We start from the raw sequence: 25,980 nt of genomic DNA on the forward strand, positions 1-25,980 counted from the left end.
GTCTCAAGGATCCTCCTGCCTCAGCCTCCCGAGTATCTGGGACTACAGGCGTGTGTCATGACTCTTGGCTAATTTTTCTATTTTTAGTAGAGATGGGGTCTCACTCTTGCTTAGGATGGTCTCGAACTCCTGAGCTCAAGTGATCCTCTCACCTCAGCTTCCCAAAGTGCAGTGATTACAGGCATGAGCCACCGTGCCTAGCCCTCTTCAGCAATGTTTAAAGAACAAGCTCCCTGTGGTGTTCCTAGGGAAGGAGGCAGAACAAGCTCCACTGGATGTCACTAGAGAGATCTCTAATCCAGAAGAGCTTTTGCCTAATAGTCCTGGGAACCCACTTAGTAGTTCATAAGCAGGAAGGGAAATCCTTGACCTGTTTCTCATGGTAGATTCTAGCCCCTGCCAGGCAACCCAAAGAGAAAGAAGATGCAGACACGTAGCAGCTAGGAAACACAAGTCTTTATAGAGAGCTCTATTAGGAGAAGATGTCAGGTACCTGTCTCCACCTCCACCACTTCTGCCCAGGCGCTAAAGCCCATGTCCTTATGGATTAACACCAGGCTGGGGGTGGCGCCTGGCTCCCCAGGCTCAGCAAAGCACTTCTGGCTCTCTGAAATGGTGACCTCTACGACATCCCTGGCTGGGGAGACTTCCCGTTCAGTGCATGTGTCCAGCAGTTCTGGCTCAGTCTGCAGTAGCACGACGGTGGGTTCAGAAGCAGCAGGAGGCACAGAGGGTGGACTGGAGGGCGCCTCAGACTGGTGACTGAGCTGGTGTCGCTTGAGGCTCTGGGGGAGGGTGTAGCCCATGCCACAGGTGGGACAGCGGTATGGCTTGTCAGCTAGGTGGGATTTGAGGTGGCGCCGTAGCTTGGTAGCCAGCGTGTAAGCACGGCCACACTGGGGGCAAGGGAAAGGCCTTTCTCCGGAGTGCAGGCGTTCGTGAGCACGGAGTGTATGTGGGTCTCGGAGGGCCTTCCCACACACGGGGCACAAGTGGGCCTCCCCGGTGTGGGAGATGAGATGCCGCCGTAGTTCAGGCAGCTGGGGGAAGGCATCGGCACAGTGCGGGCAGCGGTAAGGACGCTCCCCAGTGTGTAGCCGCAAGTGCCCACGTAGGTTGCCCCGCTGGCGGAATGCCCGGCCACAGTGTGGGCACAAGAAGGGCTTTTCTCCTGTATGAAGCCGCATGTGGTTGCGCAGGGAGCCCTGGTTGGCCAGGGGCCGCCCACATACGGGGCATGGGCATGGGGCAGGGGCAGCCGGCACCTGGTGAGTCTTGCGATGGAGCCGCAGGGAAGGCCGGCGAGCAAAGGCCTTACCACACTGGTCACAAGCAAAGGGCCGGGCACCTGAATGTACCACCTGGTGTTCTTTGAGGTCTCGTCGGGTGCCATAGGCCTTGTCACATTGTGGGCAGGGGAAGGGCCGCACCCCACGGTGGCCCAGCATGTGGGCTTTGAAGCTTTCCTCTGAGCTATAGCTCTTGCCACACTCCGTGCAAAGAAAGGGCTTGTGGCCTGTGTGCACGAATGCATGCTTCTTTAGGTGACAGAGCTGCAGGAATGCCTTGCCACACTCTCCACACCGGTACCGTCGCCCCTGCTTTGGGGAGCTTCCTGCTGGGTCAGGAGGACTCTGCAAGAGTACAGGGAAGCCAGGGTGCTGCGCCCCAGGCTCTGAGGTTTTTGCTCTGGATGGGCATTGATCACTGGGGCTACGTAACTTCTTGGCCAGGTAGGCATGCAGCTGGGTGTCCCGGGCAAAAGATGAGAGATTGGCTTCACTACTCTCTGGGCTCTGCTGGGTAGCTGAGCTGCTCTGAGGTTCAGGTGGCATCTGTGCCTGGAGTGGGTATTCCTCATCCATGCTGTCATTCTGAAGCAATGGGTCAAGTGGTTGGCTATCCTTGGAAAGTTGGCCCCGAGTTTGGGACTTCAGTCCAGGGCTCACCATACTCTCTGCCTGGATGCTGGGAGGTGACTGGTGATTAGGATCTGCAAGGCAAGAGTGGGGTGCTAGGTTAGGAGAGCTTGGTAGCAGGTAGTGTTACCAGGGAATTATAGGAATATGTGTTTTCTCTGACTCAGCCCCCAAACTTCAGTGGGAGCAATGATATAAATCTCTTCTCTGGAGCATGAGCTGTATACTCTATCTTCCTATGCAGGCTTAGGTGCCTCCTGCGGAAGCACTCCTGAGAAACATGGTGCTCTAGCCAACTAGATAATCCCTAGAGTAAGGCCATCGCAGATTAAGGATCCCCTTGCTCTCCCTCTGGAGACACATATTTAGGACGTGATTCAAGACCCCCACTTCCCACCTTAGCTCATCTGTAAAATAAAGGAAACCCCATCCCTACCTTAAGAGAAAAAACCTAAGTTGGAAATCTTGTACACAGCTTACTGTCAGCTTTACTATTCCAAGAAACTCTTAGGAAGATAAAAGTTGCAAATATCTTTATTATTCATTCCAAGGAAGAGACCCGTCACTTTTCAATAGAAAGCATCAAATGACAATTTATAGCCTAAGACTCTTTGAACTCCTTGCCTGAAACTTCTAGCCTTGCTGTGTCCACCAAACCTAAACTATTATATCATGCTCCTTATCCAACCCTAATCAAGCCCTTCCATCCCATCCCTCACTGAAAGGTCCACATTAAACCAGACTTTAAAAAGCTACCAAGACTCTGCAATGTTCTCTCTTACTATGCTGAGTCATAAACTCTACTTTGTCTGATCACCAGGTTGTTTTGGTGACAATCTGGGTAGCCAGCATTTACCTGTCACATACCTGTGCAAGGTTCTGCTACATCCTCCCCTGGGGAGGCCACCTCTTGCTGTACAGCAGACTCCACTTCTGTCACCACGGCCACAGCTGCCTCTTCCACTAGCTGGGACTGGGTGTGGCTCAGGACCTCAGAGGGAGGCTGGGGCCATAGTAGCAGCTCAAAGCCTGGCAGCACGGCCCGATACACCTGCAGATGGAGCCTCTTGCTGATCCGCAGTGGGGCCACATTTCCCTCACTTTCCAGCCTGCCCCGTTGCACCAAACTGCAAAGTAGAGCAAGAGCTAGCTCAGGAGACCCTCTGCAAGTAGCCTTCCCTGAAAGCCCCAGCTCCCAAGCAGTCGAAGTCCTCAAAGATGCCATGCCTTTGGAACACTCACTGCAAAAGATCACTGGGTAGGGAATTACAGTCAGCTTTGGGTTCCAACCCAAGCCGCAACAGAAAGTCTCAGGAGTATATTCACTACATATCCTCCTCTAATTTACCTGGTCCAGCCTGAACTCTGTTCACAGGCACACATATCTTTCCATGGGTCTAATGACAGGTCCTGAAATAAACCAACAAAAGACCTTCTTAATGTTTTTGAGAGGGCAAGGTAGGAAAAAATAAATAAAACTGAATGAAACCTCTTCTGGGAACAAATCTAAGATGAAGCTCCTGGAAGGTTAGTGGCCTCTGGTTGTACCTCTACAGGACAGCGCTATATGAGTCTTCATTCAGTTAAGACCAAAACGACTATACCCTCACCTTCATCTCAAGGATGTGCTGAATTACTAAAATGAACACTTTACTGCTTTCCAGGAAGTACTAAACAGAAAAGTAGTAAGGGGTACGTATGCCTTTTTAAAAATGGTACTATGCAATAAAACCCTTTACCTGCATTATTTCATCTAGTCCTCCAAATAATCCTGAGACAGTATTGCTTTATTATACAGATGAGTTAAGTGAGGCATGTTATTTAACTACCTAGGTGACAAGTCTGGGATTTGATCCCATGCCTTTTTAATTCCAAAAGCCTCAGCTTTGACCTTTGTCCCTGTTGAAACTATACTAATCCAGCTTTTAACAACTTTTTGCACCTCCATTCCTTAACTACTGCAGGAAGAGACAATCCTGGGAGAGAAGGAACAAAACTATCTCCTATCGCTTTAAATACCCTGCTTCTTCAAACCGGTGAGCTGTCCAGAAACGTCCAAACTGCCCCTACATTTTATATTTTCTTTTTTATTGTTTTTTACTTTTAAAGGGACGCCAGCCCAGGCCTGAGCGCGCGGCCCGCCGGGGGGCGCCCCTCTAAATTTTCAATCGCGGAGAGAAGACGCCCTATCCTTCAATACCTCATCCTGCCGTGGCTTCACTCCTTCACCCTTCTCCTCAGACACAGACTTCTCTTCCAGTGGCCCCCAGAGTAGTCCAGGCTTCAGGGCCTCCCCGACGCACCAGACCCCCAAGCGCTGTTCCTTGGCGAGGGAGGGGCCAAGGGCCAAGCCCCGGGGGAGGCTCTTTAAAGCGAGGATCGCTCGGGTCGGCCCGGGCGGGCAGTCTTTGAGGCCCTGAGCACAGCCTTCTTCGGAAGAGCTCCATCCTAAGTCCGGGCCCAGGCGTGGCTCGGGGGCTGCAGGGGGATGGGAAGACAGTGAGGGAGCCCACCAGGAGGGCGTGGGGTAGGGAAAGGTGCAGGAGGAAACCGCTGGTCCAGAGCCAGGGATGTCTGAGGGCTCTAAGGCGGCCCCTAGAAGGTGTGAGGTGGTTCGAGGACTCGTAAAGTCCCGCCAGCGACTTTGAGGGCACCAACGGAGGATCCTGGGCTTGGAGGGAGAGGGGACTAGGGCGAGAAGGTTGACCAGAGAACGTCAGGTCCGTTTAGGCCACGGCTGAGGATCATAGACATCGCCGGTCACTTACCGAACTGCAATGCGCTCCCCTCCAACAGCAGCTCCTCCGCCTCCTCCATTCCGGGTCAGAAAGCCTCCCTCCGCCGGAAGTGAGCGTCCTCTTCTAAGCTGCTCCCGGAAACAGTCTTGACTTCTAAATTTCCCCTCAAGAAAGAATCCTATGAGTCGGATCTCACTGGTGCACACGACCAGGAGTTTGGGAGTACTTGTAAGGCAAAACTCCGAGGACAGTACGAACCCAGGATTCCGGGGGTTCACCAGAGATTCGAGTATCTGGGAAAGCGGAACTCATTGTTCCAGCCACCACCTTTTGGGAGTGACGAGTCGGACGGTTATGCTGTCTCTTCCCCAGGGCGGGCACTTCGGCAGGCAAGTACAGGAAGTGGGCGGGGCTCCTGGGAAGGCCAAGTTTGGACCAGGCAGCGGGCCGGAAGTGGCTTGGAGGTGTGGCGGAAGTGGCTGGGGAGTGAGGCAAACGGGAGGGGGCGGTGCCCGTTCCACCGCGGAGCCGGATGTTTGCCGAGCTTTGACAGGCGTGGCTGAGGGAGCAGTTCCCAAGCGCGGTGAGCTGCAGGGCGCGGGGTCTCCCCAGGTGTTGGTGGGGGAAGGGAAAGAGCTGGCCAGGTCATCTGAAAGGATGGGGTTGGGATGGGGAGGACCCGAGCGGATACGCGGAGGGGGAGCAGGGGTGGAATTGAGCTTTAGGGCCTGGCCTTCCTGCAGGGTTTCTGCCCCATTTTGGCGCCTGCAGTAAGAGGACTTCGCCCCTTTTGCTGTCTTCTCCTTGCCCTCCCCAGGGCGGAGGCCAGGCCAGATTGCCGCCATCCAGCAAGCCCGTGGGAGGGGAAGTCTCCTTGGTACGATCTGGCTAAGCACTAACAACAAGAAATTTGGGGGAAGTGTTCCATCTTGTCACTTATTAGGCCACACTTTCATCTCAATTTCTTAATCTATGAAGTGGGGTAATTGCACCCAGTCTGGGATTTGTAAACCGTGAAGCTCTGTGCAAACGTAATTGTATTTGAGAGTTGTACTGTGGTGGGATTTGCGTTTTTGTAATTCCAGAGCCGCAACTAGGAGGCCGATTCCAACGTCAGAGAATATAATTTTAAATTGCTCTCTCTGTTCTGCGTGGAAGAAAATATTAGGGGAGAGAGTTTAGTTTGCTCTTTTGTGGCACCTCTCTGAACCTTGAGAGTCATGAATGAATAACAGTCACTTAAAGAATTGTGGAAGGATTGACCTTTGCAAAGAGACCACTTCAGACGGAGACATGGATTAAAATCCTACCTCTGCTTCCTGTATAGCAATACAGGAAGCAATTGGCTAATTTTTTCTGGTCCTCGCTTTCATTAAACTGTAAAATGGGCTTAGTAGCACATGCTTCACTAGGTCTGTTGTGAAGTTAAAAGATAGTTTGTGCCCAGTTTGTGGTGCTATATACGCCCCCAACAAATGTTGGTTCCCTTCTCCACTTAGGAGATGAATTAATTCATTTAGTCATTCAACAAATGACCCCAAAAAAAAAAAACAAAAAAACAAATGACCCAGCATCTACTGTATGCTAGGCATTTTTCTGAATAGGTCAGAGGTTATTAAACAGTGATTTTCAGAGGGTCTGTGAACCTCTCAAAAGTGTGTGCAAGATTTCAGGCATCTGCTGATTTTTCTTAGGGAAAAAAAACAAATGTCATCAGAATTTCACAGGAGTCCATGACTTCCCAAAAGCAATTGCCTAAAGTGATTTTTGTAGAAGTTTATCTGCTGAGAAGGGAAAAATTAATCTCAGAGTAGGGTGTATTTTGCACAGAGTAGAGCAGGGCTTGTGGGTGGCTGGTGTTGTCTTAGGCATCCAGGATACCTTCATTTCCACTACTTTATGTTAGATTTCCCTGCTAGCTTCCCTCACCCTCCCACTGAATGGGAGCTAAACTTCCGGGCTCAGAAAAGGCAACAGCTGTGGATTGGAGGATAGTGAGAGAGGCCAGTCTGGCTGGGAGGTGGGAACAACTGTGAATAGTTATGCTGGAAAAGGAGGTTATGTAGGGGGTTGAGAGAGGTCAGTTCTGGAAGAACTGACAGAATAGAAAAGGAGTTACTGGAAAAGAGGTGGAGTTCAAGTTCAGCTCCCTTTTAGATGGTGTCCTTCTCTCACACATACCTCAGCTCCCAGCTGCTCCTTCTAATCCTGTTGTTCACTTCAACACAAGTATTTCTGAACACTGGAGAATTATATTAATGTATCTGGAAGGAGCCTTTGCCTCTACAGATGAGGAAAGTTAGGCCCAGATGGGAAAAGGACTTACCTAACATCTTTGCAACTCATTAGTTTAGGCAGGACTATAATCCAGTTCTCCATATACCTCATCCCATAACATTTCATCGAATGCAGAAAGACCTCTCTGGGATAGCTGTGGGTGGGGCTGTGCAGCCTCTGCTGCCTGGGCAGTGACAGAACAGAAGGCAGAGAGAGAAGGCTGGGTTGGATTCTGTCCCTATTACCCAGCTGGAGACCCCTAACAGGGAGCAGCTCTCATAGCCTCCTGATTGAAAGGGGGGAGCATGTAGATGGATGGCGTGGATTCCTTAAGACTGAAGGTGCCTGCATGGGTTGAAGGTTGAAGGCAATGAGGGAGCTGGGCTTTGGTGTCATCGAGAGAAATGCATTCCCAAATGTGAGGGGGTCATCCTTCTCTGTTTATGGGAAAGGATTCTATTTTAGTGGTTATCAAGGGTAATGGATGAGGCAGAGGACAGGGAGAGGGAGTGGAAGAGGAAGAAGAGTTTTTTGGCTGTTTGGCTGCTTGGCCGTTTGGCTGCTTGGCTGCTTGGCTTTGGCTCAGGAGCCTGAAACAGCTCTCCATGTGGTTGCCCTGGTGACAAGGTGGTTGTTGCCAGGCACAAGGATATGGTTTTCCATCCCGAGTCCTCGATGTGTGCGGGAGGTTGTCACATCGCCTCAGAGCCTAGAGTCTGTGGATCTGGGACGGCAGTTCTCCCCCTCTTCTTCCTTCCCGCCCCCGGGCCTGTCTGCTCTCCTTATCTGCCCTGCTGATTCTCTGACCATATATGTCAGTTTTTGGGCTCCAGGAATGCAGTAGGACTTACTGCTGCCTCTTCTCTGGGGTTGGTCCGAATGGGTTGAATTGAAACTCCCTTCCCTCATCCATATAGTGAGCTTGTGTTGGGAGAGGGCTGGTGCCTGCCCCAGGCTGGATGCTGCCACATCCTCCAGGCCAGATTCCAGACCTGGAGAAAGCCAGTTTCAAAGTCAGAGCTGGCTCTTCCCCTCTCTGCCGGCCATGGCTGCTGTTCTGTTCTTCACCTCCTCATCTCAGCACTCCAGATGCTTCGAGCATCCCCTTTCCCACCTTAAACTAGTGTCAGGAGCACCCCACAGATAAAGAGTGGGCACAAGAGGCTGTAGGAGCCTGCACATTGTCTGCCATGAGTGACAGGCAGAGTCCATCCGCTGCTGCTGGTGCCTGTCCCAGGGCAAACCCAGCTGGGCGCTTGAGCCATGGCCTTTATTCTGGGACTCTGTGGTCTCTGGGTATCTCCTCTCCCCTGGGCCAGAGGTGAGGGATGGAGTAGCTAGGACCACAGCTGATCTTTTTCAGGAATGGGGTTTGGAGACCCCTGTGCTCCTTAGATTCTTGCAACATCTCTACCCGTGTAGCTGCTGGGCCCTGGGAGGCTTCTGTGCTCCAGGACCCCTGAGGAGAGGGGCGTGGACCTCTGGCCTCTGCAGCTGGGGCTGTGTGACCCAGCCAATTGGGCAGTAGGCAGTGCAGGACCTGGCACTGCTCTTCCCTCCCCAGCTGGAGGACCTGGAGGGAGGCATTGAGCTGTGCCATCCTCTGTCCCAGCTGCTATTTTTGGCAACACGCCTGATCTGTGGAGCCAGGAGATCCCAGAGCTACATGGAGCTCTTGGCAGGGATGGGGCGTGTTGAGAGACAGGGATGGGGACCTTGGGAGAGGAAAGAGCGGTGGCAGGAGGAGGTGCTGTGGAAGTAGAGATGGCAAAAAGAGGGGGTCACCCACCTGCCACCCTCTCTCCCTTCTCCCAGGTTTCTCTTCAGGTTCTGCAGGGTGACGCTGTGGGGGACAGGCTTTGGCCATGGATCCGCTCTCAGAGCTGCAGGACGACCTGACCTTAGATGACACCAGCCAGGCTCTGAACCAGCTGAAGCTGGCCTCCATCGACGAGAAGAACTGGCCCTCAGATGAGATGCCTGACTTCCCCAAGTCAGGTGGGCATTGCCAGCTCCCAGGCTGCCATAGGTGCCTTGAAGGGAGGGGCCCTTTCCTGCTGAAGGGAGTCCCCAGGAGGGCAGGATGGGGGCAGCAGACCAGTCCCAGAGTTGGGCTGGGGGCATGAGCCTTACTGGGGGGAGGGCCAGACAGCCTGTGTGTCAGGGACAGTGCTGTTCCAGCTCCCTGGACTGACCTTGCTGTGTTCCTCAGATGACTCCAAAAGCAGCTCCCCAGAACCTGTCACACACCTGAAGTGGGATGACCCTTATTACGACATTGCCCGGCACCAGATTGTGGAGGTGGCAGGTGAGCACACCAGCATTGTACCTTTTTCCTCACAGCCTGTGCTCCTGGTTTGAAAACATCAGCCCCTAACACCACAGGGGGAGGGTCTGGGGGGGGAGGGTTGGCTGGTACCCCCGTGGTCTTACTCCAGCCCTGGACCTCCTGAGCTCCTACACCAGTCTTTAAAAGCACAGACTTGCTTGTGATTGCCATTTGATATGTTCACCTCTAACTGCTTCCTGACCTATGACCTCATTGTCTGCATTTGCAGTTGGGATGTGGAAGGCAGTGTGGCATAGTGGCTTTAAAGTCAGAAAGCCATGTCCTCCTCATGGGGTTGTGAAAGGATTACAATAATGAATGCATATCGAGGCCTCGCCCAGAGCCAGAACATAGTAGGCCCTGAATAAGTGGCACTTCCTTTCCTCTCCTTCCATTTCCCTCCCTTCCCTTTGCCCTGATGTCAGCTTTCCCACCCAGCCAGTTACTGGGAGGAAGGGGAGTGCCAGTCCCTCCTGGGACAGCCTATCTCCGGGGAAGTCTGCAGTGGGCAGAGCTTCCTTCAGAAGTGAATTGTCCCTGACTCCCTGGAGCATCAGGTTCCTGGCACATGTGCACTGCTGTGAGGCAGTGGGGTGAGCAGGGCAGCCAGGTAGAACACAGCCCCAGGAGCCCAGTGTGATGCTGGCTGAGGTGGCCCAGAAGAAGCCATGTGCTTGGAGCCATCTGGCCATGGGGATACTAGTCTCAGAGAGGGATAGGGCTGTTAAAAGTGTTGCCCCTACGGTCAAAGGTATTTCCATGGCATGTGTGTTCCTGGTGCCTGCCCTGGTCTGGGTTGGAGGCCTTGGCTCTGGCCTCTCTCACGCCCTACAGAAGCAAGGCTGACAGTTCTTTCCTGGCCTGTTCCTGACCAGGGCACAGCACAGTCCCCCTAAAGGTTCTGAACTTCTGAACCTGATTAGGGTATGGGAGATGTCTGATGTGAAGGAGTCTTTGTCCTGACATCCTCCTGGCCTATGTGGTCAAGTCACAAGGCAGAGCTGGGGTGGGGGCTGCCTGTCCCCATGTCTGTGGGTGATCCCTCTTCCCCCTGCAGCCAGAGCTGCAGTTTGTTTCTGTTTCTCCAGGGTGTGATGAGCCTGAGGGGGCCCAGAGAGGTAGGTGCCAGTCCTGACTGTTGGTGCTTGGCCTCTCTGGGCTGTGGCCTCTGGGGCTGTAAATCAGGAAGGGTTCTCGGTGGAGGCCAGATGGGGCGAGCTTAATTGCAGCCCCACTCTGGGGAGCCGGGAGCTGGTGGTGCCTGGGAGTTGGAAATAGCAAAAGATTTATAGGAAGTAGGTCAGGGTGGAGACTGTTTGGGGACACACCCAGAGACCAAATGGAAAGAATCCACAGGGGAGGGAGGGGCCTTATACAATGGCCTAGCCTGGGTGCTGGCTCAGGGAAGCTCTGGGAGGTGGTGTCTCCCATGCCTGTGCCTCTCTGATTGGTGACAGACATCTAGATTGGCAGCATCAGAGTGAGACTCATTTGATGAGATCCTGGAAGTGTCCCTAGGAGGCCAGGTGCTAGAAACCAGAGGAAGAGTCCATGCTGGAAGAGAGGGTGGGTTGTGTCCTCAGCTCCTCTGTGGCCCTGCTCTCCTTGATAGCCATGGCTGGCATGCTCCACAGTCAAATTTGACTCAGTCCAGGTGGCTGTGGTGTTTAGCAGTTGGCTCTCCAGAAAGAGGGGAAAGGGCCATGATTTGTAGCATTTGTAATTTCTACCACAGCAGATTTCAAGCTACCAACATGATGTCAGCTGGCTTGCAAAATTCCTGACAATTGAACAATTTAGCAAATGTGTGAGCTGTCTCCAGCACATAGCTAGCTCTGTGAGCCCCAGCCCCCACCTCCTGGGTCCCTGGCCTGCTCTGCGGGTTGTGGGTGGGGCGGGGCAGGGCAGCTGGTCTGCTTGCTGGGGGAGCTGTCTTGTGGCTAATTAACTACCCAGGCCACGCTGGGTAATTCCTGATTGGTATCTGGGGAAGGCAGAGGACTTGTTCTCAGGCGACTTTCTCTTCCTGGTGCTTTGCATGAATGCTGCACCTCCCTCCTCATGGAGCTCTCTTCCCCAGTGTTCTGGGGCCACCAGCCAGCTCCTTCTCTCACTTAAATCTCCAGGGCAGAAGTCTGCTGTCTTCTGAGATCAGGAGAGGAGTTCCAGGCCTCCTTTTGTGTGCTCTTGGTACAGTAGCCACCCTGCCTACTGGCGAACACTGGCCTGCCCGAGGACTTGGGCAATGGGACCCTGCTCTCCAGGAAGTGGGAGGGCAGGGGCAGAGCCTGGGATTGCCCATCCTCTGATTCCTCACCTGGCTGGGCATCTTGCCATCTGACCAACCCCACACTGACCCCCCCCCCACCTTCCCCATCTCCATCCTGGCTTCACTCAGCATGTGTTCATAGAACTCTGGAACAAGCCTTCTAGTCAGCACTGGGGATTCAGTGAGAAAAAGCACACACTCCCTCCTTCAAGAAGCTTGCAGTCTAGTGAAGTGGTTCTTAAAACTGGTCATAGTCCTCCTTGAAGCTATGAAAGGTATCCTCGGGGTACAAATCTCCTTCTCTAGAGAAAATGTGCATGTGTTTGTAAAATTTTTGTGTAACCATCATGGAGTTGGTTGACCTGCTGAGCACACAGCCCTGGCTGAGAACACAGAGTTTCCCATTTATTATACAAGGTGCCGTGGCCAACTGAGAGGTGGGACCACAACTTTCTCCTTAACCAGTTACTAGCTCTCTAAATTCCAGAGCCAGCCAGCTCGCAGACTTTCTGCCCTGGCTAAGTCCTCAAATCTGCCAGCCAATGAGGACTGCCTTACTGCTGAGGGGCAGGGAGAAAGGATGGAAGGAAAGAATCTTTTGGAAGCCCTCATGCTTCTTTCTCCCAGCCTTTCTCCCCACACTCTAGGCGTCTCCTCTGCTTAGATGGGAGTAGCCAGGTGATTTCCCGCCCCCTGCTTGATTGTACATGGAGCTGGGCTTGCCATTCTCACCCTTTATTTCTGGAGCCTACGAGAAGCCAGTCAGAGCAGACACGAGCCCCAGAGCACCCCAGCTGGCCTGCGAGGAAGTCAGCGCATAGGATCTGGGCTAGGGCAGAAAGAGCAGGTGGTAGGTACCTGGTCCTTCAAGACAGACCTGCTGCTGGATAGAGCTGCACCTCCTCTTCAGACAGACGGGGAGAGCATTCTCTGCTTGTAAATCTAAAGAAATTCTGTCCCAGGCTTCGAGAAACTCACTGTCTAAAGCAATCTCATAACCTGAGTGTCATCAAGAACAAGCTCAGAAATAGAACTGTGCATCCCATAGTTTAATAGTGACCTGTGGCTTTGTGCAGGCTGCCCACACTCACTGAACATCTGCCATGTGCTGGGCACTGGGCCAGCGCTAGAGATTAAAAGATGGAGGAGACAGTCCCTGTCTTTGAGCTGCTTGTCAGCCAGTGGAGGAAACCAGAACATAAACAGTTACACAGGAGATCAGTGTCGTGACACACAGATGACAGTTTATGCTGGGAGTCATGAAAAAGGGCAGCACACTTGTCTGGGGGAAGCGGGAGAGGACACAGGCTTCTGGAAGGAGAAAGTTCTGTTTGGTGTGAGAAACAGCAGAGGCTCAAACCAGCCTGGCTCAGATGTGGCGCTAAGCCCTTCTGTGTTGCAGGCGTGCCTGCCATGAGTCTGGAGTCCAGGAGCCATTTCAAGGAGCACTGACGGGACTCCAGGCCCACAGAGGATATCTGGAGTGGGGTTCAGGAGTAGAGTTAGGGGCTGGTAGGTGTTTATAATCCTTCAGGGCTAGAAGTTGGGGTAGGTTAGGAGGACGGAGTCTCTCTCTGGGCTTGGGTGGCTGGGGCTTAGAACCTTCAGGGCCAACAGAGCCAGGCAATGCATTGACTAGAGATGGGGGTTAGGGGACTGACCCAAAGGCTGCTAGAAGCAAGGTACTGTATCAGGCTCAAGCACCGGGCGGTGCAGTCAGCAGGGACCTAGGCCACCCTGGCCACATTCTAGAAGCCTCCCTCAGCCCCTCCATTGCGCCTTGCCTCAGCACCAGAGAAGAGGGTCAGTACTTTGGAAAAGCACTGACTCCTGGGTTCCGTCACTAGCCAAGAAGGATCCTCAAGATCATGGCTTGTTACACATGGGGAGACGTTTGGCAAGGGCTGAGGCCACCCATCCTTAGTCCTCGGGGACAGAGGAAGGGCAGACTTCACTGTATTCATGGATCATGTAAGTGGCTTTTTATTCGGCTCTGAGGTGCGGATTAGGCAAGTGTAGTTTGGTATCTCTGGAGAGACATGAGGGTAGATGTGAAGGGAAGGCCCCTGGGATATGGGGAGGTGGGGGCCAGGCCTTGTCCCCATAGAGCTTTGCTTGGAGCCCCTGATCCACGCTGACCCTAGAAGAGCAGCTCACTTTGGGACAATAGCACGTCTCAGGTACTTCTCAGCTTCAGAGACCCAGATGATCAGGCCACCAAATTGTGACTGTTCTCGACAAATATCCCTGAGTGATTACACCCAAACAAGCATTTTCGCACAGCATAACAAACTCCTCCCAACTCCATGTTCTTTAGAATATCCTTAACAAGAAGGATATAAGTTTTAGAAATGTCCAGAAGTCAGAGCCAAGTATGGTCAATAATTCTAGTAATAGTAATAAAATTAGAAAGTATTGTCAGTGGTCAGAAATGAGATAGGACTATGAGGTCATCAGACTGGTTTTTACAGGCGCCTTAGACTTGCTAAGAAGGTAACTTCAAGAGGTTTTCCAAATACACAGCACTTGGAAGATGTGCTTATAGAGTAAGTGTAGACTCTTAGGGTGACTGGCAAGATAAATGCTTTCGTGAACATGAGGTGTTTTTTAGTTGAAGTAAAGTTTACATAACATAAAATCAATCATTTTAAAGTATACAATTCAGTGGTATTTAATACATTAACAATGTTGTGCAACCATCATCTCTAATTCCAAGACTATTTATTTATTTATGACCAAGTCTCACTGTGTTGCCCTGAGTAGAGTGCTGTGGCGTCAGCCTAGCTGACAGCAACCTCAAACTCCTGGGCTCAAGTGATCCTCCTGCCTCAGCCTCCCGAGTAGCTAGGACTACAGGCACACACCACCATGCCTGGCTAATTTTTCCTATGTATTTTTAGTTGGCCAGATAATTTCCTTCTATTTTTAGTAGAGACGGGGTCTTGCTCTTGCTCAGGCTGGTTTTGAACTCCTGACCTTGAGTGATCAGCCCACCTGGGCCTCCCAGAGTGTTAGGATTACAGGCGTGAGCCACTGCACCCAGCCCATTTTATTTTTTATATTTATTTATTTTTAATGTGAAGGGAGTAGGGAAGTAAGGTTCAATTTCCTTTTTTTTTTTTTTTTTTTGAGACAGAATCTCATTCTGTCACCCTGGGTAGAGTGTAATGTCATCAATAGAGCTCACTGCAACCTCAAACTCTTGGGCTCAAGGGATCCTTCTGCCTCAGCCTCTCCAGTAGCTGAGACTACAGGTGCATGCCATGACGACTGGCTAAATTTTCTATTTTTAGTAGAGACGGGGTCTCGCTCTTGCTCAGGCTGGTTTCATATTCCTGAGCTCAAGCAATCCTCCTTCCTCAGCCTCCCAGAGTGCTAGGATTATAGCCACTCGTCCAGCCTCCAAGACGTTTTCATTGCCCATACCCATAACAAACCCTATGCCCACTAACTAGTGAATCTGCATCCTCCCCGCCTCCACACCTGGAAACCACTAATTTGCTTTCTGTCTCCATGGATTTACCTACTCTAGGTATGTCATATAAATGGGGTTACACAGTAGGTGGCCTATTGTGTCTGGTTGCTTTCACGTAGCATAATGTTTGGAGGTTTGTCCATGTTGTATCATGTATCAGTACTTCATTCCTTTTATGGCCAAATAATATTCCACTACATGGATATTCCACATGTTATGTCCATTCACCATTGGTGGACATTTAGGTTATTTCCACCAGACATAACTTTTTAAAAAGTGATGTTACCTATTATATCCTAGCTGTGTAGCCCTGAAAGCAGCCTGTCTGTCTTTCATTAGTGGCAGGCACACTCTTGAGTGTAAGAGGCTGCCCAGAGGTACATTTGCACAGGCACTCTGGCCTCTGTACCAACTGGTGCAGATCTCCAAGCCTGGTGCCTTTTACGTTCCTCACCCCACTTTCAAATTTCATCCTTGACCCGCTGTTCTCCATCTTTCTCCACACCTAGGAGATGACAAGTATGGGCGGAAGATCATTGTGTTTAGTGCATGTCGAATGCCTCCCAGCCACCAGCTGGACCACAGCAAGCTCCTGGGGTGAGTACCCATTGGGAAGTCTGATGAGACCTTTGCCACCAGAATAGCCTAATGCCATTTTACAAGCCACCTCTCTTAATGCCTCCCCTATTTGGGGAAGAGCACTGTACTAGACAGACCTACTTTCTAGGTATGGAAACTGTGACCTTGGCCAGCATCTCTTCTTTTTTTTTTTTTTTTTTTTGAGACAGAGCCTCACTCTCTTGCCTGGGCTAGAGTGCCATGGTGTCCGCCTAGCACACAGGAACCTCAAACTCCTGAGCTCAAGTGATCCTGCCTCAGCCTCCTGGGTAGCTGGGACTACAGGCATACGCCACCATGCCTGGATAATTTTTTTCTATTTTTAGTTGTTTTGGCTAATTTCTTTCTATTTTATAGTAGAAACGGGGTCTCTGTCTTGCTCAGGCTGGTCTCCACCTCCTGAGCTCAAGCAATCTTCCTGCCTCAGCCTCCCAGAGTGCTAGGATTACAGGCATGAGCCACCATGCCCGGCCTTGGCTAGCATCTTTAAGCCTCATTTTCTTCATTTTCAAAGGGAACAATAATATAGCCTGCCTTCCTTAGAGGAGATACCACACATGAAAATGCTTTCAAAGGTATAATACCTTCCATATATGAGGACTGATTATTATAATTATATGGCGTTTCTGATGTGGTTGCAATTGTTTATCATTTATATGAATAATTAGTGTTATCTTATTTCTGGACAAATTAAGTGTCAATGTTTTCTGTAGCTATGTGGGTTCTGTTAGCCAAGTATCTATAATAGGTCCAGCTGGTCTATTCATCCCCTGATTCAAGGCCAAAGGCTGGTGAATGCAGAAGTTTGACAGACCCCATTCTGATAACCATTCACTATCTAGCCAGTGCCGGGGCCACTGTGGAGGCAGAGCAGTGACTCACCTTCTCCTACTGTCCCTTAGGGTGTGTTACAGTGACATCTTATACTCCTTTCCTAACCAGTTCAAAGCATTCCCTGAAATTTAAAATTCCGGGCTGGGCGAGGTGGCTCACACCTGTAATCCTAGCACTCTGGGAGGCCAAGACAGGAGGATCACTTGAGTTCAAGAGTTCAAAGCCAGCCTGAGCAAGAATGAGACCTCATCTCTACTAAAAATAGAAAAAAATTAGCTGGACGTGATGATTCGTGTCTGTAGTCCCAGCTACTGGGGACGCTGAGGAAGGAGAATAGGTTGAGCCCAGGAGTTTGAGGTTGTAGTGAGCTAGGCTGATGCCACGGCACTCACCTGGAAAACAGAGTGAGAGAGATAGTCTCAAAAAAAAATTAAAAATATAATTCTGGCACTGTCACTAGCAGCTCTTTGAGATCATGATTAGTCGTGTGCATGTGGGAGGTGGCGTGGGATTAGGGACAAGCCCAGAAGGCTGTATTAGATGGGGAGGGGCTTGGGCTTGGAGTCTCAGCTAGTCCCTGTGAGCCAGGCTGTGAGCCAGGCCGAGGCTGAGTCCTTCCCACATTGTCTGTGAATTCTTTCTCCTTGGCTTCCTGAACCCCCGCTCCCCGACTGCTGCTCCTACCCCTCTGTGAGGCGGGCAGAGCCTTGTCTAGGCCTGCCATGGGCCCAGCCTGAAGGTGGCTGAGTCACATGCTCTCTCCTCTAGTATTTTCATAGTGTCTGATGTACCAGGTAACAGATTCCTGGCCAGATGATAATCTGAGTGGAGGAAGTCAGAATGGGGATGGGAACGCACCCAGCTTTCAGGAGGCAGCTTGCTGAGTGAGGCTTCACCTGCTCTGGGACTTCCTTGGGTTCAGGAAGCCCTCTGCCACCCACTGCTGTGTGTCTGTGTGTCCTTCATCTCTCCCTGGGATGGTCACTGTCCCTGTTTTCAGTCAGATTATCTCAGACTTGCCTTTTCCCAGGTGTCCATCCAGATCTGGGGGGTTGAAATAGAAAGTGCCATAAGCTTAGAAATCAGAAGACAAACTTCAGCTCTTCCTCTTTCTAGCTGTGTGCTTTGGGGCAGGTCATTTCTGAGCCCTATAAAAATGAGAACTGTCTACCTCACAGGGTTGTGAGCATTAGGTGAGATAGTATACATGAAATGCCATTGTAGGCCAGGTGCGGTGGCTCACGCCTGTAATCCTAGCACTATAGGAGGCTGAGGCGGGCGGATTGCTCAAGTTCAGGAGTTCGAAACCAGCCTGAGCAAGAGTGAGACCCTGTCTCTACTAAAAATAGAAAGAAATTAATTGGCCAACTAAAAACATATATAGAAAAAATTAGCCGGGCATGGTGGTGCGTGCCTGTAGTCCCAGCTACTCGGGAGGCTGAGGCAGTAGGATCTCATGAGCCTAGGAATTTGAGGTTGCTGTGAGCTAGGCTGACGCCATGGCACTCTAGCCCGGGCAACCGAGTGAGACTCTGTCTCAAAAAAATAGAAATGCCATTGTATACATTTTAAATTATTACAGTGTTGAGAGTTCAGGAAAATGTAGGTAGTCATAAAGAAAAAAATACAGACAACCATAAAAAAAAAGTCTCTGATAAACCTACCACCCAGAGAGAAAACCATTAATATTTTGGTGCAGTCATTTCCTATTTTTTTGTATAACATATGGAACTGTATAGTCAGTTATATATATATATTTTTTTGAGACAGAATCTCACTATGTGGCCCAGGCTAGAGTGCCATGGCGTCATGCTATCTCACAGCAACCTCAAACTCCTGGGCTCAAGCGATCCTCCTGCCTCAGCCTCCTAAGTAGCCAGGACTACAGGCATGCGCCACTGTGCCTGGCTAATTTTTTCTATATATTTTTTTAGTCGGCCAATTAATTTCTTCAGTAGAGATGGGGTCTTGCTCTTGTTCAGGCTGGTTCCAAACTCCTGACCTTGAGCAATCTGCCCTCCTCAGCCTCCTAGAGTGCCAGGATTATGTCAGTTTTATATCTTACATAATATTTTTATGTTCTGATCATCAGACATTCTTCAAAGATTTTTATTTTTTATTATTTTTGAGATAGAGTCTTGTTCTGTCACCCCAATTAGGGTGCAGTGGCATCATCATAGCTCACTGCAACCTCAAACTCCTAGGCCCAAGTGATTCTTCTGCCTCAGCCTCCTAAGTAGCTGGGACTACAGTCAGGTGCCACTATGCCGAGTTAGTTTTTCTATTTTTTTGTAGACATGGGGTGACACTTTTCTTATTCAGGTTGGTCTCAAATTCCTAGCCTCAAGCAATCCAATCCACCCACCTCAGCCTCATAGAGTGCTAGGATTACAGGCATGAGCCACTGCACCCAGCCCAAAGACATTCTATATAAAAACATTATCTGATATGTATACAGAAAAGTGAACAAATTTTAAGTGTACTTTATGATGAATTTGCAAAAACCGAACTCATCTATGTCACCCACACCCCATAAAGGGTAATCACTGTTCTGACATCTGACTTCACAGATTACTTCTGTCTGTAGAAACATCCTGTGAGATGTGAGATATTCTATTTAGGGATGTCCTGTGATTTGTTTAACTGATTCCATGCAGTTGCACAGTTAGCTTACTGCTCAGTTTTTTGTTTTTTTTTTTCCATCATAAAATAGGCTACAAAAATGTTTCTTTTCCCCTCTGGTTATTTCCTTAGGATAAATTCCTGGACATATTTTTACAGGGTCAGAGTATGAACATTTCATAGCTTCTGTTAAACATCATTTTATGATCCTCCAAAAGGTTAAATGTCCATGAATGGATGAGGGTATCTATTTTCACTATAATCTTTACTATTTTTATAATTGCAAAATGCAAGTATATTTATATGACAGCTCTTGGTAAATTGCTCAGTGTGTAGAAGGGCTAGGTTATTGTGTATGTAATAATGATCGGAATCACAATTCTAATCCAGCATTAGCCTTATCATGTGCTGGCCCAGCCTAGCACCATGGGCCAGTATCTAGGTTTCTCTCTTTGAGTTAAGTTGAGTTGTATCTGGCACCTCCCCTGCCTTCTTCTTTGACTCCCCTTGGAAATCCTTAGCATTCTGCCTGCCCAGCCTCCCAGCCTGAAGTGTTGTCCCTGCTGCAGCCTGGGAGCTGGTTGGCCAACCAGAAAGAGGGCTTTATGCTCGGCTCCCCTCCCTTCCTCGAATTCTGTTCATTCCATCCATTCTTGGTGTGCTCAAAATCAAGTGTATGTGTGTGAAGATGGTAGATATTGTGGGCATAGGGAACCTGAGATGGGGCTCTTTAGTCCACTAACAGCCCAGTGGCTGGAACAGCTGATCTTCTGGCCTCATCACCCCTCATGGGCACAGTGTTTTATAGACTGTGCCGGAGTTCATATGTGAAAGGCAGAGCTGTCCCATGGTCAAGAATGCAGGCATTGGAGTTAGACTCTTCACCTCCAGGCTCCACTACAAGTGTGTGACCTCGGATAAGCACTTGACCTCTCTGGTCATTTCCCTCATTTATGAGATGGGGATAATATCAGCCTCTGTTATGAGGAAGGAATGAGATAATGTATGCAACATGCTTGGCAGACACTAAAAGCTTAATATTGATAAATGGTGACTATCATCATCATTACTGACTCAGCACAATCCCAGGATGGGGGTGTCATTCTCATTTTTATTTCAGATAAGTGAGAGATCCTGGATTAGAGTCCTGGTCTCCTGACTCTAGTCTGTGCTCAAAAATGCGAGCTGTTGTGTTATTCCTGTGCCCAGCCACTGCCTTGGGCCTCCCCATAGGAGCATAGTGACTGATTATGCAGCCAGAACAGACCATGCAGGGGAGGACTTGTGGGGAAGGGGGATGACATAGCCAGAGATCCCAGGGTACCGGTTTTTGTCTTAATGGGGGTGACACTTGTGCATAGGGTAGGCCTGAGCAGGGCTTTTCTCTGGAAGGTACCTGAAGCACACCCTGGACCAGTACGTGGAGAGTGACTACACACTGCTCTACCTGCACCACGGCCTGACCAGTGACAACAAGCCCTCACTCAGCTGGCTCCGGGATGCCTACCGGGAGTTTGACCGCAAGTGGGTTGAGGTGTGGGCGTGGGCATGGGCTTCAGGATCTGGGGCAAGTGGCTCTGGAGCCAGCTGCCAGGTTCTGAGCTACCCTCCCCTTGGGCAAGAGCTTATTCCATGCCATGGGGAGGCAGGTGTCCCCATCTGGGTAAGCAAAAAGAAATCCAAAGTCAGAACAGCCTATGCTTAAATCTCAGTTTCTCTACTTACTCAGACTGTGAACTTTCATGTTATTTAACCTGTCTGAGCCCCCTGATTCCTAATCTGTAAAATAGGGCAACAGTGACACTTAGCTCACTTGCTGCCATGTGTGCTCAAATCAGAATATGTACACTGATACTGGTCTGATTTCTTCTTAAAAAAAAAAAAATATATATATATATATGTGCATATATATATATATATATATGTACACTGAGCCCCTAGCTTTGTGTGCCTCCTACCACCCCTGCTCCCAAGTTTCCCACTCTGCCTCTGCAGGTACAAGAAGAACATCAAGGCCCTGTACATCGTGCACCCCACCATGTTCATCAAAACCCTGCTCATCCTCTTTAAGCCCCTCATCAGGTGAGCGGCTACGGGTGGAGCAAGTGGGACCCTCACTTCCCCTGGAACTCTGAAATAGATACCAGAGGAGGCCAAGCACCCTGGGACCACCAGTTTGGGGCTAGGCGTCCATTTGGACTGGAAGGGCTGTTGAGGGAGGGGAGGCCTGCTGGCGCAGGCACACCCCACCCAGGCCTTTCTCTCTGTCGGCAGCTTCAAGTTTGGGCGGAAGATCTTCTATGTGAATTACCTGAGTGAGCTGAGCGAACACGTGAAGCTGGAGCAACTGGGGATCCCTCGCCAAGTGCTCAAGTGAGACGGGGTGGGGTGCGCGTGCCTGGCACGGTACATGCGAGTGCCATGTTTGTGGGGTGGGACAAGCCCGCCCAGGGGAGAGGAAGCCTCGAGAAGCCAGGATAACTGGAGGAAGCAAGTGTCATGATTCAGAGACTGCTGAAGCAAGTTCAAACCCTGTTTCTGTCCTTTAAAGGCTGTGAAAGGCAGAGCTGTCCCATGGTCAAGAATGCAGGCATTGGAGTTAGACTCTTCACCTCCAGGCTGGATGGTGGATCTTTTCAGAATCTGTTTTCTCAGATGCAAACTGGGGCTGTTATGAGGATTGCATGAGATAACCCTGGTAACAGTGCAGTAAATGCCTGATTGTTGTAGCGACTCCAGAACCAGGTTGAGGGCCTGAGCCTTCTTCTGCTCCCACAGGTATGATGACTTCCTCAAATCCACACAGAAGAGCCCCGCGACAGCCCCCAAGCCCATGCCTCCGAGGCCCCCCCTGCCCAACCAGCAGTTCGGGGTCTCCCTGCAGCAGTGAGTATGCAAAAGCGGGTGGGCCAGGTGTGACTGGGGACAGGGAAGGGCTGCAAACCAGCTCACTGCCCTTGTTCCCACAGCCTCCAAGAGAAGAATGTGGACCAGGAGCCCATTCCCATTGTGCTCAGAGAGACTGTCGCCTACTTACAGGCCCATGGTGAGTGCCCAGAGCCCCTCCCTCTCCCTCAGCCAGGTCTCCCAGTCCCCTCAGGAAGCTGTTGGGCAGGGCTGAGAGAGGTCCTGTGTGCATCAGCACCCCGACCCTGACTGGAACCCCAAGGCAGAGCGTAGGCAGGGAACCCAGTGCCCAGAGCCCTGAGACTCACCGGGCCTCACCGTTTCCCAGCTCTCACCACCGAGGGGATTTTCCGGAGGTCGGCCAACACGCAGGTTGTGCGGGAAGTGCAGCAGAAGTACAACATGGGTGAGTGGCCCTGGGCTGTGGCCAGGCCCGCAGAGCCAGAACGGCTCCTCCGCTGCCCTGTGAGGGAGGGCTCCAGATTCCCTTTCTGTCAGAGGTTTCTGTGGCACTTGGTGTCATTGCGTAGGTCTCACTTCTGCCTGGCTGTCCCAGGCCTGCTGCCTCATTGGTTCAGGCTCATGTAGACGTGAGGAATAACACAGTGTGGGCTGGGGCCCACCGCACCCAGATGGCTGGAAACCACACCCCCTTGTCCAGAGGGAGGCAGGCGCAAGAGGACAGTGCTGGGAGGGGCTCATGCAGTGGCTGAGGGCGAAGCCGGGCAGTGGGGCTGCAGCCCAAGCTCCTCTCTGTACTTCCCCCACCCCCAGGGCTGCCTGTGGACTTTGACCAATACAATGAGTTGCACCTGCCAGCAGTCATCCTCAAGACCTTCCTTCGGGAGCTTCCAGAGCCTCTGCTCACCTTTGACCTCTACCCCCACGTTGTGGGCTTTCTCAGTGAGTCCCCCTGCACCCCCCTCACCAGCTGTGCAGGTCTCTCCCAGGCCTGGACTTGGGGCAGATGTGCTTGGCCATCTGTCCACCCATCCTGCCAGCTTATGGGCCCAGGTGTCTCCAAGGAAAGTCTGTTTGGAGTCTCCCTGAACCAGCTTAGCCCAGGGCCCCGCTAACCTCGGCCCCTTTCCTCACAGACATTGATGAGAGCCAGAGGGTGGAGGTGACACTGCAGGTCCTCCGGACGCTGCCTGAGGAGAACTACCAGGTGCTTCGTTTCCTGACTGCCTTCCTGGTGCAGGTGAGGCCTCAGCCTCAGCCTCTAGCGCTCACCTCGGGAGAAAGGGAGGGAGGAGGAGGGACTGCTGCTGCTTCGTGGTTGGTGGGAGTAGGAAGAGGCTCCGTGGCTTCCTACTGCAGCCTTCCGATTCCCTCCACAGATTTCTGCCCACTCTGACCAGAACAAGATGACCAACACTAACCTGGCTGTCGTCTTTGGTCCTAACCTGCTATGGGCCAAGGATGCTGCCATCACCCTCAAGGCCATTAATCCCATCAACACCTTCACCAAGTTCCTCTTGGACCACCAAGGGGAGTTGTTCCCTAGCCCCGAGCCTGAGGGAGTCTGAGCCCAGCCCCTGCCCCGCCAGCCCCTTTTTCTGGTAGCCCCAGTTTGGACTCTTCCTCCTGGCATCAGCCTTATAGGAGCCCAGGGCTCCCACCCAGGAAGGGGCCACGAAGCCTCCTGGAGATGGAAGCTGGAGCCACCCACCAGGCAGCTCCTCCCCACTGCCTGCCTCACTGGCCCTGGAGGACTCGGTGTTACCATCAGACATTTTTCTTTGCCTTATGATTCTCACTGCCTCTCTGGACCCCTGACTCCTGCTGGGCTCGGCTCTTCTGGCTGGAGAAGGACTGAACCCCAGCAACCCCTATTCCTGCTTTTTCCTGCCTTTCTTTCCCTGGCAACTGTGGATGACAAAATCGCTGCCAGCTGGGCTGGCAGCAGGGCCTGTTCCTCCCCTTCTGATTGCTGGGGGAGGAACAGCTAATCTCTTTGACTCGGCCACACTGAGGCACCTCCCTGTCTGGGTCTATCGACCTACTTTTTAGAAGTCCCTCAGCATGGAGCCCTGGACATGGGCAACCTGCCCCTGTCCTGCCCCCAGCAGCTCAGCCTGTGTCTTTCACAGCTGAGGAAGGACAAGACTGGAGCCTGCTTCCTCCTTCTGCCTTCTTCTTGTCCACATACCCTGGGTCAGCCTTTCCCAAGTGGTACTGCTCCCAGGGTGGCCTAACCTCTTGGTTCTGCCAGGACTGGCAGCTTGGATGACAGGGCTCAGAGTCCCAGCATCCAATTGAAATAGATGGCAGGGAGCTGCCAAGCCCTCGTGTCTGGTTGGATCAGTGGCAAGCCGTGCCCGCCCTCCACATCTGCCTCCTCTCCCATGTGGACAAAGCCTCAGCCTGTGGACCTGTTCGTGGGGTCACTCTGGCCAGAGGTGACTCAGTGCCTCAGGATCTGCAGTAGCTCTTTCCTCCAGCTGGGGGACTCTTAAAGGGGCTGTGGTAGAGGCTTAGAGTGCCCATAGGAGGGGCAGGGATTTTGCTAATAGGTCAGCCCCTGACAGGTGGGTTCTGGCAATCTCCCCAAGGGAGTATGGGGCCTCAGGGCCCTATTGTTTTTCAGAAAACCTGGATCCCAGTGATGGTTATTAACCCTCATTCCAACTGTGTTCCTTAGAATTATACTCCTTTCTTGTGAACTCTGGGGATCCCCCCTCCTTCCTGCAGCCTTGACCCCTGGTAGCAGGGCAGCACCTGCAGTGACCCTGCCCCCACAGCCTTGGCCAGGTGGGGATCCTCACTGACCAGACCAGCCCCATCTGTGAGGCAGGCGGAGCCTGGCCTGACCTCACTGGGCTCCCTAGGCAGCCTACGGTATATCGGGACTCCCAGAGCCTGGAGCTGCTGCTGATTCTTGGTCAGTCCTTGTGTGTCTCTAGCCTGGGCCGCTCTGCTTTCTGTCCTCCTTTGTATATCAAGTGTGGCTCACAGCCCCATTCACTGGGGAGCCTTTTGGATCTCTTTGGTCTTTCTCCTGTCCCCTGCCCCACTGGTCTGTACCTGGGGGAGGGGGGCGCTTGTACTGTGAATCAAGTGTTCACATTCACACTTTGTGACTTCCTTGGCACCAATCATGTATTTCACCGTTTGCACTTTTTGTATTTCAATAAAAATGGAGATAGAAAACTGCCCATTTGGCTGTGATGGAAGTGAGCCAGGCGTAGCTGTTTGGGACTGGATGGGCAGTGTGGTGTGGCTGAGGAAGAACAGCTTGGGAAGTCCCCTCCCCAGTCCTTTTGCCTTCCCCATCTTGTCCACCTGGGAGTGGTTACAAGGCCGGCTTCCTGACCACCTTCCAGGCGTGGAAGGGTCAACGGTTGCCTCTGCTTGTCTGCACCTGCATTCCAGCTGCCACTAGTGCTGTATCCTATGACCAGGGCCTCTTCCACTCCCAACTGGAAGGCACTAGAAGTGTGAAGGGGCCTTGGGTTCATCTAAGACAAGCAAGGGGGAAACAGATGGCATGGACTGTGATGGACAGCAGTGTGGGCTTTGGAGTCATGTGAGGGCTTAAATCCTCATTCCGCCACTGATCAACTCTGACAGCCATGTCATCTGCTCCAGCTCTGCAACTTCTTACCAGAAAGTGCTTCCTCTGAGGATCAGAAATGTGTGCTGTACCTAACACAGTGGGCACTCAGTGGTAAGAGAGTGGCCATCAGCTCGCTGGCAAATGAAGTGATCATCCCAGAGTCATGGGGCAGCCAGATGGGAACCGGCAGCATCTGACTGTTCTCTCCTGCCTGCCCCCAGGCTGAGAGACCGCACTGTTTCCACACCACCTAGTCACATGGAGGCTGTGAAAGACCCAGTTTTCCTTTCTTCCCTTGAGCAGGTTTTGCTTTGCTTTAAAGGTTAAAATGGTAAGTTTTATCTTTTACATATTTTAATACAATTTTTTAAAATGATTTGTCAACGGTGGCGGGGCAGGACAGAATTTTCCTGGTGGTTAAAGTCAAGTTCCA

At 51.5% G+C, this 25,980-nt stretch overlaps 2 protein-coding genes across 3 annotated transcripts; one reads left to right on the forward strand and one right to left on the reverse strand.

Annotated features, from left to right (window-relative positions):
• Positions 1-439: 439 nt before the first annotated feature.
• On the reverse strand, positions 440-5,019 carry ZNF408 (zinc finger protein 408). Of its 2 annotated transcripts, XM_012789517.2 has the most exons (5): positions 4,688-5,019; positions 4,120-4,397; positions 3,268-3,329; positions 2,787-3,046; positions 440-1,993 (listed from the first exon to the last, which is right to left on the reverse strand). In XM_012789517.2, the coding sequence occupies exons 1-5, from the start codon at positions 4,734-4,736 to the stop codon at positions 486-488; spliced, it is 2,157 nt and encodes a 718-aa protein (XP_012644971.1). In that variant the 5' UTR covers positions 4,737-5,019; the 3' UTR covers positions 440-485. The 2 variants fall into 2 exon arrangements, with proteins under 2 accessions (XP_012644971.1, XP_075858081.1); XM_076001966.1 differs by lacking the exon at positions 4,120-4,397 and having other exon boundaries at positions 4,688-5,018.
• Positions 5,020-5,136: 117 nt separating this feature from the next.
• Positions 5,137-25,146, forward strand: ARHGAP1 (Rho GTPase activating protein 1). The gene is made up of 13 exons (XM_012789545.2): positions 5,137-5,240; positions 8,750-8,932; positions 9,147-9,242; positions 15,517-15,604; positions 20,474-20,605; positions 21,077-21,163; positions 21,356-21,454; positions 21,860-21,967; positions 22,051-22,127; positions 22,317-22,394; positions 22,763-22,891; positions 23,086-23,189; positions 23,329-25,146. The coding sequence occupies exons 2-13, from the start codon at positions 8,800-8,802 to the stop codon at positions 23,515-23,517; spliced, it is 1,320 nt and encodes a 439-aa protein (XP_012644999.1). The 5' UTR covers positions 5,137-5,240; positions 8,750-8,799; the 3' UTR covers positions 23,518-25,146.
• Positions 25,147-25,980: the final 834 nt, after the last annotated feature.

Source organism: Microcebus murinus, chromosome 4 (assembly GCF_040939455.1).
Source record: "Microcebus murinus isolate Inina chromosome 4, M.murinus_Inina_mat1.0, whole genome shotgun sequence".
Taxonomy (NCBI): Eukaryota; Metazoa; Chordata; class Mammalia; order Primates; family Cheirogaleidae; genus Microcebus; species Microcebus murinus.